The following is a 12660-nucleotide window of genomic DNA, read 5'->3' as shown; positions in this document are numbered from 1 at the left end:
AACATCCTCCACATTCAACAGCTCTCTGAAATACTCGAACCATTTTCCCCTTACTGCCCTCACTTACATTAACATTGGTCTATCTACATCTTTTACTTTTCCTCTCTATCTGACTCATCCCCCTCATTCTACTTTTCAAAACATCTTTTTGTTTATTTCAAAATTTAGTCATATTCCTACCCTATTTTATATCTACTCTCATCTTTGCATCCTTCCCTTTGTTTTTCCTTTCTTCTTGTATCTCTCATATGCTTCCCTAGTCCTACCATGCAAGCAATCCACATATGCTAATTTTTCTCTTCTACTACTGCTTTCACCTCTTCATCTCACCCTCCACTACCCTTCCTTCTTTTCCCTTCCATCCACCTGGTCTCAAACACCTCTGCACACTTTGTCGCTTCCTCCTTAAAACATACCCATTCTCCCCCACCACTTCCCATACACCTTTCAGCTTTTCCTGGTACTCCTCCTTTCCCTTCTCATTCAATAGCTTAGCACCTCTCTATCTTCCCTTTCCTCTACTCTTAATTTCTCTTTCACCAAAAAATGATCCAACACTCCCCAACTCTATCCTCTGAAAACATGAACATCTAGAATTCTTCTTATCCTTCCTTTTGATACTACTACATAACCCATTAATCCCCTATCAACCACCCTCCCATCCACCACCCTTTCCCATGTAAACTTATAACTCCCTTTATAAACAAATCTCCAACATCATCTCTCAATTAACATTCTTACTTGGCATTCTTGCAACACTGCTTCTGACCCAGGGCAGTGGACAGGGTGCAGGGATGACCCGTCATCTAGGAGGTGCTAAGATGGGAGGGAGGGTGGAGGGGTGTGGAGTGTTTTCGGGGATGGAATGGGTGGGAATGATTTTATGCCTTTTCCTTTTTGGCTACCTCCCTAGTAAGGGGGAAAAAGCCTTGGTATATGTATATATGTGTATGTACTTGGCATTCACAAACTTCCCTACTACTCCATCAATACCTATCTTTCCACAAAAACTTAATCTGTATACCCTCAGTCTCCTAAACCCTCACTGCTCTTCCTTAATCACTTCCTCTGCTCCCCTCCTAACTCTCTTAATTAACTCTGACTGATCACATGCAACAGATTGAAAGCTATTATATTCATAATTGTCTCCCTTCTCTTTGCATAACTACATTTTCCAATGATGAGTACCTGCATATGGTGCTGCTACAAGATGGACATTAGAGAAAATAACTTTCCTGCCACCCATCTTCAAAGTTCAAAATTCATCTATCTTGACCTCCATTTGGAAGTGCACCCCTGAAGGGCTGACAGTCTATGAAGTGAGCCAAAATATCTCTCAACTTCAACTGTATTTCCTCCATCTTTCCACATAAGGAGAGCTGACAACTGGTGACTGCTCCCCTCCTACTACTATAAACTGATGATAGATACTACCTAATTGAATACAACACAATAGTCCAAAGTTTCTTCCTGGTGAGATCTATGGGAGGGCTTCAGGCCAATTGCCAGCCACTGCAGCAATGCAGGTTTCCAGTCCGTGAAACTCAAGGTATTAATACTTATGTCTGAAGATTGCAACTGCCAATTGTTTTAATTGAGTAAATACCATTTGAAGACAAAACCTCCATTGAAAAAGCTTTGGGTGAAATGTTGTATGTTCAATGAAGCCTTTGTCCTCAAATTATGCTGACTCAGCACAACAATTATTATCATTATTTATTTGCCAAGGCCCTCCCTCTTATAAAAGAGATGGCTGCATTGAAGTATTACCCATATCATGAAGAAATAAAAACCCATTCAACAACTCCTCCCACTTAAGCACCACAGGGTATATTCTCCACCACAATGCTTGTGTCAGAAGCAATACAATAAGACACAACCTATCTATATCAGGACTCAACAGTTGGAACTGGTTCACACCAACTTCTTCACTGTATGTTGGATAGAGTACACAGACAATAATCACTTCATATCACACAAGTAAGCTCAACAAATGAACAATGGACAGCTCAAATTCAAAAACATTCTTGTTGGCTCAAATCAGCTCTGATAATTATTCCAAGTATTTCTCTGACTCCAAGCCAGAAAACAAAAGCAATCCAAGATATACTTTGTTTTCTTGTCCCAATGCATTTGACTTAGTATGGCATGCACTGTTCACAAGCACTTAAATATATTTGAATTCTGTAAATTCAATTTGTCCAAGAATACACTTGAAAAAACTACTCATCAACTACAGTACGAGGGGAGATCAAAAAGTTTGCGAAATACTGCCACTGATTGAATGCAAATGGGTGAGGACAAGATAAAACATGTTAGCATACATCACTGATGCCTTAACTTGCTGTCAGTTACTTGCAATTGGTTATGCAGTGACTACTAGAGTGAGGATTCTCTTAAAGTTGAACAAACTTGCTTTCTTGAAATATTGGAAATTAGTAGTTTTGAGATAAGAATGAATATTAAATTCTTGATGAAACTAAAATGGAAGGGGATGCAGACTATTGAGGCTTTGCAGAGTTTATGGTGTTGATGCTCCAAAGAAAGCAATCTTCTACAAGTGGATTCAGCAGTTCTAAGAAGGTAGGGAAGAGCTGGAAGATGATCCTTGGACTGGATGCCCAAGAACATTGAAAAATTATGAAATGATTGATGATGGTAGGAATCTAATTGTAGAGGATAGAAGAATAACAGTTAATAAAACAGCTTTGGCCCTGGATAGATCGTATGGCTCAACAAATTGAATTTTGCATGACTATCTAGGACCCAGGAAGCTTTCTGCACGATGGGTCCTGATAGTACTGTCCCCAGACAAACTGATTCTTCAGACTGATCTTTCATTGGTGATTATGAACAAAATTGAGGTTGATGAAGAGCTGTTTATCAGTTGAATTATTACAAGCAATGAGACTTGGATCTTCCAGTATGATCCTGAGAGTAAATTGCAGTTCAAACAATGGCTTCCATGTGGATCATGTGGACCAATCAAGTTCAAACTGAAAGGTCAGTTCAGAAAGTGATGGCCACCATCTTCTGGGATTTAGAAGGAGTGATATTTGTAGACTTCCTTGATGGAAAAAAGGCCTTACTATGCAGGAGTTTTAAAGAAACTGAGGATTGCACTAGTCAAAAAACAGTGAGGAAAGTTGCATGGTTGTATCCTCTTTCACCATGACAATGCACCAGCACATTCTGTGAGAGTTGTGAAGGGTGTCATTCAAGAGTTACAATGGGAAGGGTTACCTCACCTGTCTTACAGTCCAGATATTGCCCCATTTGAGTTTTTCCTCTTTCCAAAGCTCAAGAAATCACTTAACCACTTCACTCCAGGCCAAAATCTCACGGGCAGCATTAGCTGCCAGACGTATGATGTTGCGTCATAATACTCGCATCATAAAAATAGTCACCGCTTATATCGATCGTTCTCTCTTTCACCCGTGAATTTTGATAACCATAGAAAATGTGATGAAGCCAGTTTGGAGAGTATGTCAGTTACGCAGGGACAACTACAATAAATATAATCAAGACGCCGATATGGCAGCCTCGCGTATCCACTTGCTCCTCATGCCGCCTACGTAGGCAGCACCGTATGGAAGAGGTTAAAGGACCCTGCTTTGAAAACTTGGAAGAAGCTAAAAATGCTGTAAATGCGTGGTTAAAAGAGAGAACTGCTGAGTTCTTGAGAGAAGGCTTACATGGGTGAAAACATTGTCTTCAGATGTATTTACCTAGTTGTATTTTACGGGACGAGAGCTATACTCGTTGTGACCCGTTTCCGTATCTCTCCACATCCTGTTTGTTCTTAAAATCATGTATAGTTCTGGCATTCACTGTTTCTCTGTTCAGTTTGTTCCAGACATCAATCACTCTATGTGGAAAGCTATTTTTTTTTGTAATGAGCAGGATGATAACTATGTTGAAAAATAAACACTGTGCTCATTTAAGTTAAATACAATTTTTTTCTATCATTTCTGCAAACTTTTTGATTTATCCTTGTATGCTATTTAATTCCATTAGCATAGAAACATATCTTTTTTGTTCTGGCTGATACCAAACAATTCCATTCCATCAAGGGGACCTCAAATAAGTCTTTCATTAAATGAGGTGCCTCAAGTTGAATCAAATCTTGCATTAAAGTAACATGTCCCTAGATTGAATGGGTCAATAGCATTGACCATTCCTTTAACATTGTATTACATGTGACACATTCTGTGCAACATAGGTGTTTGTAGCATATTTGTTTTTAAACGACTGTCCTCATTAAATAAAATTTCAAAAAATTATGTGAAATTTAAAAAGCAAAATCTATTTACCTGAGAGAATTTGAATGTCATGCCATATCTCTTGGCTGGAAGATTAATGTTTGGGCTTTTGTCCAAATTCGTATAGTTGAAGAGCAAATAACCACATCGACGACTACCTGACCCAGTCCACATAATCTCATCCTCAATGACCCATGAATCTTCTAAGCTGTAACTGAAGAACATATTAAGATTTATAATAAAACAATCATATTTCAGTGAGTTTCAATACATTCTTGAACTGAAATATATGGGCTAAATACCTTTTATTTTTATTGGTCTGATGTCCTCTTGCACTTCGATTTTCTCTCTTGAGTGATCTTCCCCTTTCTCGACCTTCATGGCGACGATGAGAGTCAGTAATACGTACTTTTTCTTTTGGTTTGTCATTTTCTTTTTCCTCCTTAGAGCTATTTATGTCTTGATTTGTCATGTTTGGCCGATGGGGACTACGGGAAATAGCTCTACGGATTCTGTATCCCCAAGATGATGTTTGGCATTTGGACTCCTTGTCTTCACTTTTGGTCTCTCCTTTCTTGTCCTCCTTCTTAGCATCTGTGTTCTTGGGTAACTGGTTCAGTGTTGAAGATGAGAGTTTCTGTTTTCCTGATTTTAATCTCTCACATGAATGACTCCTATTATGGGAATATGCCTTGGATTTATGTGATTGTTCCCGTCCTACACTACTTTTACTTGAATCATTTTCTGCCTCTTTTTTCTCAGAAGACGCATTGGGACTCACATGGCCTTTGTTAATAAATTCTGCTCTTCTTCGATCTAATGATTGGCTCCTACTTGCATCTGAAACAGGTCGACTCGTTCCTCTATTTCGTAAGGATCCAGCTCTTTTTCGGTCCAGGGAATACGTCCATCTTGTGTCGACTTTACTCTGAGGTTTATCGGAAGAATGACTACTTGATTTGGTGCTGCTGCCACAGTAGTAGCCATAGCGTTGACTTCCACTGCGGCAGTTGGATGCACTGCTGGATTTGGTTAACTCACATGATCGGGACAACTTGTGAGACCTGGAACTGCTTAGTAGATCCTCAGCCTCCTGAGCAAACTGCACCTTCTGTTCACACTTACGCTGACTCTTGCTAGGAGAGTTGGACAAAGATGAAGGATGTTTTGGGGGCTTTTCCATTGTCAATTATGGTTAAGGGACTTTGTTTGGTTGTCATTACATCCAAATGCAAATTTAGAAAAATAAAGTTTACCAGAAACATAAAAGAGAAAACTAAAGAAAACAAAAATCAATTGACTAGAATACACATTTACACAATCGTAATATCACGAGCCTTCCCTGGAGTGATACATGGTTGGAGGGGAGTTTCCTAGGGGCTGATTATTACTGTAGCAACAGCTTTAAACATGCCAGTCATAGGGATTAAGGATAGGCCTCTGTATCGTTGCCAGTGTTTGTTGTAAGGGAGTAATTTGGGAATTTAGGGAGGAAGGATGCAATTAAGGAGGTTGGGATTTCATCCTGTTCATCTTGAAAGGTTTTTAGATTAAGTTTAACTCTGGCCTTAGCAAGGACAGGCCCAGGATCTAATGAGCATCAGAGGAGCTCTCTTCATTTAGCCTGAAAAAACAAAATTAAAATATGTTAAAAATTTGTATGCTGGCTCCCTAAAACAAAAACAAAAAAATGTCAGGAGATCTGAGGAAGGATAACAAAAATGCTAGGATATTTATAGTCACTATGCTAATCTTTAAGTTTTTCCAAAGGTACTGTACCAAGCTTTAATTTGTACCATTTAATTGGTGGATTTTTACAATACACTGTATATACACTCTAGAATTACTTGACAACCCATGTGACAATACTAGGATACAAGTAAACAAGCAAACATGAACACATTTTGATACTTGTAAATCAGCTAACTTCCAATGGTGCAATTCACATTCTTCTACTCATGCATATAAGCTGTTGGTTATACAATATTAGGCTAGACAATGAATCACCACAATTAACTAACATCATCAATGATACCAGGAGCAGTAAAGAACTTTAACTAGTGTAGTTAACCTCATTGCTACACTGATGCCCTTTACAGATTCTGTTCCAGGTACTGGCAAAGGATTTTATCCAATCAAAGGCAGATTCTGGAGTTAGGTCAGTAAGAATACCATTTATGAAATACCTACATTGTAAAAGGCATATTATAAGGAAAAGGCAGTATTCAAATAGAGCAACCTCATCTTCCTGAGAGGTACTTTCCTCTAACAAAGGCATGGGGGAAGGAATGAAAAGGTAACATTTTTGTGGCCTGGCCAGTTAGCTACCATGTGATCTTCCTTCACCCATGCCCAGCCACCCTGCTTTATGGGTAAAGGGATATACAGTACATTGAAAGATGGAGGGCAGGACCTGGTACTGAAAGGATTTATATGACAAGCAATGTTTACCAACTTCTATCTTTATGTTCATGGGCCTTATCATAATACTTTCATTTGTCTTTAATCAGTCTGATGACCAGTTTCTTGCAGGCAACCTGTGCCCCCCCCCACCCCCAGGAAACCTGTCATACCCACCAGTTCAATTCACAAGTCACTCAGCAGAGATCATGTGTTACTGTCAGGAAGAGGTGAATACTGTGCAGTGTAATACTGTATAAGGTTTTCCATGTTTTTTGTGTGGTGTAATTGCAGGGTCAGAAGCAATGCTGTGTCTTGCTACATTGATTCTGACGGTAGTGGGCAAAATGCAGGGATGACCCATCATCCAGAGGGAACCAAGATAAGAGGGAGGGAGGGCGGTGACTGGGTGCAAGAGGCTGGTAGATGAGGTGAAAGATAGAAGATGAGTGTTATATTTTAACGGTTTGTTTATAAACAGCACAGCCAAAGGCAAGTAAGTGGCATAAGTTCACTCTCTGCCTTGAGTTTATAAACAATGACCAAGGGCCAATTGCTGACTTGTAGCCTAAGTGAGATATGCAGAGATTTGAGACTGCTTAAGTAAACAATATTGCATGTAGACTTGTAACAATGAATCTCATTGGGGAAAGGGTGGAGAAAATTCAATTGGTTCATGATTGAAAGATCATGCCCTTTGGGGAGGATCTTAAATATAAAGTTAAAGATCACTGGACTAAAGAAATAACAACATCACTGCAAAGCTCACCTAGGTCCTAACATACGTGATCTTGAGGGATTCCTTGAGTGTACCTCAGAGAAGCACATTGTATAAGAATTAATGGAAGGAAGAAAACTTTCAAACTTTAATTTTCCCCTACACTGAAGAGTATATCAGAAAGAAAAGATAATACTATATAAAACTTCAATAGTGGATGATTGGAGGCAACAGGGCCTACCGACTAAAATACAGGTAGTCGTCGACTTACGACCGAGTTCGGTTCCGACAGACAGGTCGTAAGTCGATCTGGACGCAAGTCGGTCTATATATATATACAGTATATATTACCCTTTATATATATATATATTGTATATTTAGCATACTGAAATAATCTTAGCATCTTTGAACTATGTTGTATAGTATTTTTAACCTTTTTATAATTTCATCTGATTTTCTTTGGGAAACGTAGCCTAGGCCTAAGCATATTGAATAAAATCCTATCATCTTTGACCTATGATATTTAATACTGTATTTGTTAACCTTTGTATTATTTTACCATCAGACTTTCTTTAGGAAACGTATGCATACTGAATAAAATCTTATTATCTTTGAGCTACGTTGTTTAGTATTCATTAACTTTTTATCATTTTCGTTAGGAAACGTAGCCTAGGCCTACGCATACTGAATAAAGTCCTGTCATCTTTGACCTACAAATCCTTTTTTGTTGATTACATTAAAATCATTGTAAAGCAAAATTAGGAAAAAATATTTCGAAGCACATTCTTTTCGTTTACATACTGTACCGAAAATATTGTTATCGACAACAGACTAGGCATAAACAAAGTTTACTGTTACATTTTATTAATCGCAAAACATACATACATACATATACCAAGGCTTTTTCCCCCTTCCAAGGGAGGTAGCCAAAAAGGGAAAGGCATAAAAACACTCCCACCCATTTCATCCCTAAATACACTCCACACCCCTCCCACCCTTCCTCTCATCTGAGCACCTCCTGGATGACGGGTCATCCCTGCACCCTGCCCACCGCCCTAGGTCAGAAGCAGTGTCGCAAGACACAGTACATCCACAGCGAGGCCGCTTCATTTAATCGGCGACCCCCCCTCTCCGTCCCCCTTTGCATATAAAGCGAGGACGGGGAGAAATCCCTTCGGGCTGCGTCAAAATTTACTCACACATACTACCCCACCCCCCACTTCCCCGCCCATTTCTCCTCATGCAGTCACAACATCATCCATATACAACCATTCTCCACTCACCTCTGTCTTCCGTCCTCTCCCTTCCTTCCTCAACAGACATTCCCCTCTTCCCCAAAGCCCCCTTCACCCCATCCATCCACCTCATCCTAGGACGTCCCCTCATGTTCGCTCCCTCCACATCTGCCTTCCATACCTCTTTTACTAGTCTTTCTTCACTCATTCTTTCCATGTGTCCAAACCATCCTAATATTCTTTCATCAACCCTATCTCCCAAATCCTTTTTCACCCCTGTTCTCCTCCTCACCTCCTCATTTCTTACTCTATCTAGCCTAGTAACCCCCACCATACTTCTCAGACACCTCATCTCAAACACATTCAAACTCCTTCTCTCTTCTTCTCTTATGTTCCACGTTTCTGCCCCATACAGTGCTGTTGGCACAATCACTCCTTCATACAGTCTCCTCTTCGCATCCATTCCCAAATGTCTATTCCTCATTACACTCTTTAAACCACCAAGGCATTTACTCGCTTCTCTCAATCTACATTCTACCTCCACCTTCACTCCACCTTTTCCTGCTACACTTGCACCCAAGTATCGCAAAACATAAAAATACAAAATGCTGTACCGAACATTTTGTCATCAACAACAGACTAGGCATAAAAAAATACTGTTACATTTTATTCATTGCAAAACATAAAAATACAAAATGTAAGGCAACATTAGGATTCTTTTTATTTCAACAAAACACATTCTTTTCGTTTAAGTACTGTACTGAACATATTGTAATCGACAACAAACTAGCCTAGGCATAAAAAGTTTGTTATATTTTATTAATTGCAAAACATACAAAAATACAAAATGCAATGCAAAATTAGGAAACATTTTACTTCAAACAAACAAAATGAAAGAATATTTAGCTGGCTGGGATGCTGACGCTGCCGGCAGCCAGCCAAAACTATCATACTCGCGTCTCGCAGTGTGCGGAGTAATGTACTGCACTGCCAGGCATAACATTGCAGTTCTATTACTCTATTAAATGTTAGATATTATTGCACCATCTCGTGGTCGTAAAGTCGATCAGTCGTAAGTCGCATAGGTCGTAAGTCGATGACTACCTGTATGTGAAACAAAGTAATAAGTGAAAGTGAAGAAAAGGGAAGTGACAAATTACAAGAGTGGAGTATGTGGGGATGGAATGGGTGGGAGTGGATTTCATGCCTTTGTTTTTTGGCTACCTCCCTTGTAAAGGGGAAAAAGCCATTGGTATATGTATGTATGTAATTTCAGGTAAGTGTTGTCAGTTACCAAGCCAATTCAGAGTTAGTACTGTTTTAATGAGGGGTGGTATTGAAGATCCACACCTTCATGAGGTGACACCAAAATGATGGATGGAAGACAGAGCCCTACAACATTGCTCTTGGACTGGATGTGGACAACCAGCTACCTTTCAGAGTGACTTAACTACCCAATTTACAACTGAAGGTGCAGTCCCACGGGGTTATTACCTCATCTAGAGAACTGACCCAAGTTCAACTGTCTTTAACCTCTTCCATACGATGACACTTATGTGGGCATCATGAGGTGCAAGTGGATATACAAGGATGCCAGCATAGGCATCTTGATTATATTTATTTTGTAGTTGTAGCTGAGTGACCCCCAAATTCCCCAAAGTCTTGGTCACATTTTCTGTTTATTCTCTGTGAAAGAGAATGAGTAATACATTAGTGATTTTATCTTTTATAACACAAGTAGTGTGATGCATCATGGAATCATTGTACCTCAGGCACCTGATGCTGCCTGTGAGAATTTGACTTGTATTGAAGAGGTTGAGGTATTTATATAATTATAAGAAGAAATAAGTTATGCTCATAGGTCCCATCTCTTTTTACTTCATTGATCAAACTTAGCTTCATGGTTTTAGATTGGATGATGTTTTCTATAAGATTATTCCATGAGCTTATAAATCTGTAGGGCACCCTGAAACCCTTGGCCTCACTTCTGATACTCATATGTCCTTTTACCTGCACATCCAAAACCTGACAGTGAAAATCAACAGGAAAATAAATGTACTAAGATCAATAGTAAGCACAGGCTTTGGTCAACAAAAGAAACTAACCACAGTCCACAAACATTCAAATATGCTTCCACAGCAATGTTCCCAGCAATCAGGAAAACATACAGGTCTTACAAACTGCACAAAGTAAAACACTGAGAATAATAATAATAGGATGCATCGATACCACTCCAACAGAGCATATGTAGAAACCAAAATCCTCCAAACAAAACAAAGTCAAAGTGGGTCCTATGCTAGATAGCATAATGACATACCTTGTAGTTACATATATATATACTTGGACCTGAGATAGTGCAGTAGGGTGGCCAGTTCCTTTCTGCCCTACCTTAACTCACTTGCAGATGGTGGTACTCATTCACAGCTGGGGACAAGCTGGGTTTAAACATGGAGCCCTGTGCTGTAAGGTCAGCACTCCACCACTAAGCCATCTACCCACCCCACAAAATACCATATGAAAATGACATACACAGTTCTATACTAGAGCCCTCAATCTTATCTATCTCATTACAGAGCACAAGCACTATCTGAATAATAATAATAATAAAAATAACAATAATACATACATATACCAAAGGCTTTTTCCCCCTTACAAGGGAGGTAGCCAAAAAATGAAGGCATAAAAACCATTCCCACCCATTCCATCCCTCATACACTCTCCTCCCCTCCCTCTTATCTTGGCACCTCTTGGATGATGGATCATCCCTGCATCTTGTCCACTGCCCTGGGTCAGAAGCAGTGTTGCAAGACACAGCACATCCACAGCAAGGCTACTTCATTAAATCGGCGACCCCCCTCTCTGTCCCCTCATGCAGAAAGGAAGAAGACAGGGAGAAATCCCTTCGGACTGCATAAAAATTTTTCTCACACATACTACCTCACCTCCCATCCCCCCAAACATTCCACCTCATGCATCACAACATCATCCATATACTACCATTCTCCATTCACCCATCTTCTGTCCTCTCCCGTCCTTCCTCAACAGACATTCCCCTCTTCCCCAAAGCCTCTTTCACCCCATCCATCCACCTCATCCTAGGTCGCACCCTCATGTTCACTCCATTCACATCTGCCTTCCATACCTCTTTTACTAGTCCTTCTTCACTCATTCTTTCCATGTGTCCAAACCATCCCAATACTCTTTCATCAACCCTATCTCCCAACTCCCTTACCACACCTGTTCTCCTCCTCATTTCTCACTCCATCCAGCCTAGTAACCCCCATAATACTTCTCAGACATTTCATCTCAAACAAATTCAAACTCCTTCTCTCTTCCTCTCTTATGTTCCATGTTTCTGCCCCATAAAGTGCTGTTGGCACAATCACTCCTTCATACAATCTCCTCTAAGCCTCCATTCCCAAATGTCTATTCCTCATTACACTTTTTATTCCACCAAGGCATTTACTTGCTTCTCTCAATCTACATTCTTCCTCCACCTCCACTCCACCCTTTCCTGCCACATTCGCACCCAAGTATCTAAAACTATCCACTTCCTCCAGTCACTCTCCCTTAATACTCACTTCCAGTCTGCTGCCACTTTCACCCCTTGTACATCTCATCACCTTACTTTTACCCACATTTATCTTCAACTTTCTTCTTTCACACACTCTCCCAAACTCTGTCACCAACTACCTCAATCCCTCCTCTGATCCTGCAACAAGCGCAGTGTCGTCCACAAACAACAGCTGGCTCACCTCCCACTTTTCTCCATTTTCTTTAAACATCTCCAATCCCTGACTCACCACCCTTGCATTTACCTCTTGCACCACCCCATCCATGTATAAGTTGAACAGCCAGGGCAACATAGCACATCCCTGATGAAGTCCCACCTTTACCTTGAACCATTCACTCTCTCCATTTCTAATCCTGACACATGCTCTACTACTCCCGTAAAAACTCTTGACAGCTCCTAGAAGCTTTCCTATCTCATATATCTGCAAAACCTCCTACAGTGCCTTCCTGTCTACCCTGTCATAAGCCTTTT

At 40.1% G+C, this 12660-nt stretch overlaps 2 protein-coding genes across 11 annotated transcripts in view; both read right to left on the bottom strand.

Moving 5' to 3' along the window:
* LOC143027759 (zinc finger MYM-type protein 1-like) overlaps nucleotides 1-12660 on the bottom strand; it is a 487234-nt gene that overhangs the window by 255707 nt on the left and 218867 nt on the right. The gene's annotated exons all lie outside the window — the stretch shown is intronic.
* LOC143027756 (tubulin polyglutamylase TTLL5-like) overlaps nucleotides 1-12660 on the bottom strand; it is a 182337-nt gene that overhangs the window by 154388 nt on the left and 15289 nt on the right. For all 10 annotated transcript variants that reach the window (XR_012966642.1, XM_076189271.1, XM_076189267.1 and 7 more), the window contains exons 2-3: nucleotides 4565-5886; nucleotides 4314-4476 (exon numbers count right to left, since the gene is read on the bottom strand). Coding sequence is in view for 9 of the 10 variants with exons in the window: in XM_076189271.1 (XP_076045386.1) it covers nucleotides 4314-4476; nucleotides 4565-5445 (1044 nt within the window). In the remaining variant the exon portion in view is untranslated. The remainder of the gene's footprint in view (nucleotides 1-4313; nucleotides 4477-4564; nucleotides 5887-12660) is intronic.

Source organism: Oratosquilla oratoria, chromosome 8 (assembly GCF_046742065.1).
Source record: "Oratosquilla oratoria isolate Oo_2021 chromosome 8, ASM4674206v1, whole genome shotgun sequence".
In the NCBI taxonomy this organism is placed as follows: Eukaryota; Metazoa; Arthropoda; class Malacostraca; order Stomatopoda; family Squillidae; genus Oratosquilla; species Oratosquilla oratoria.
The sequence above is the reverse complement of the archived record's forward strand: the minus strand, read 5'-3'. Positions and strand labels throughout refer to the sequence as shown.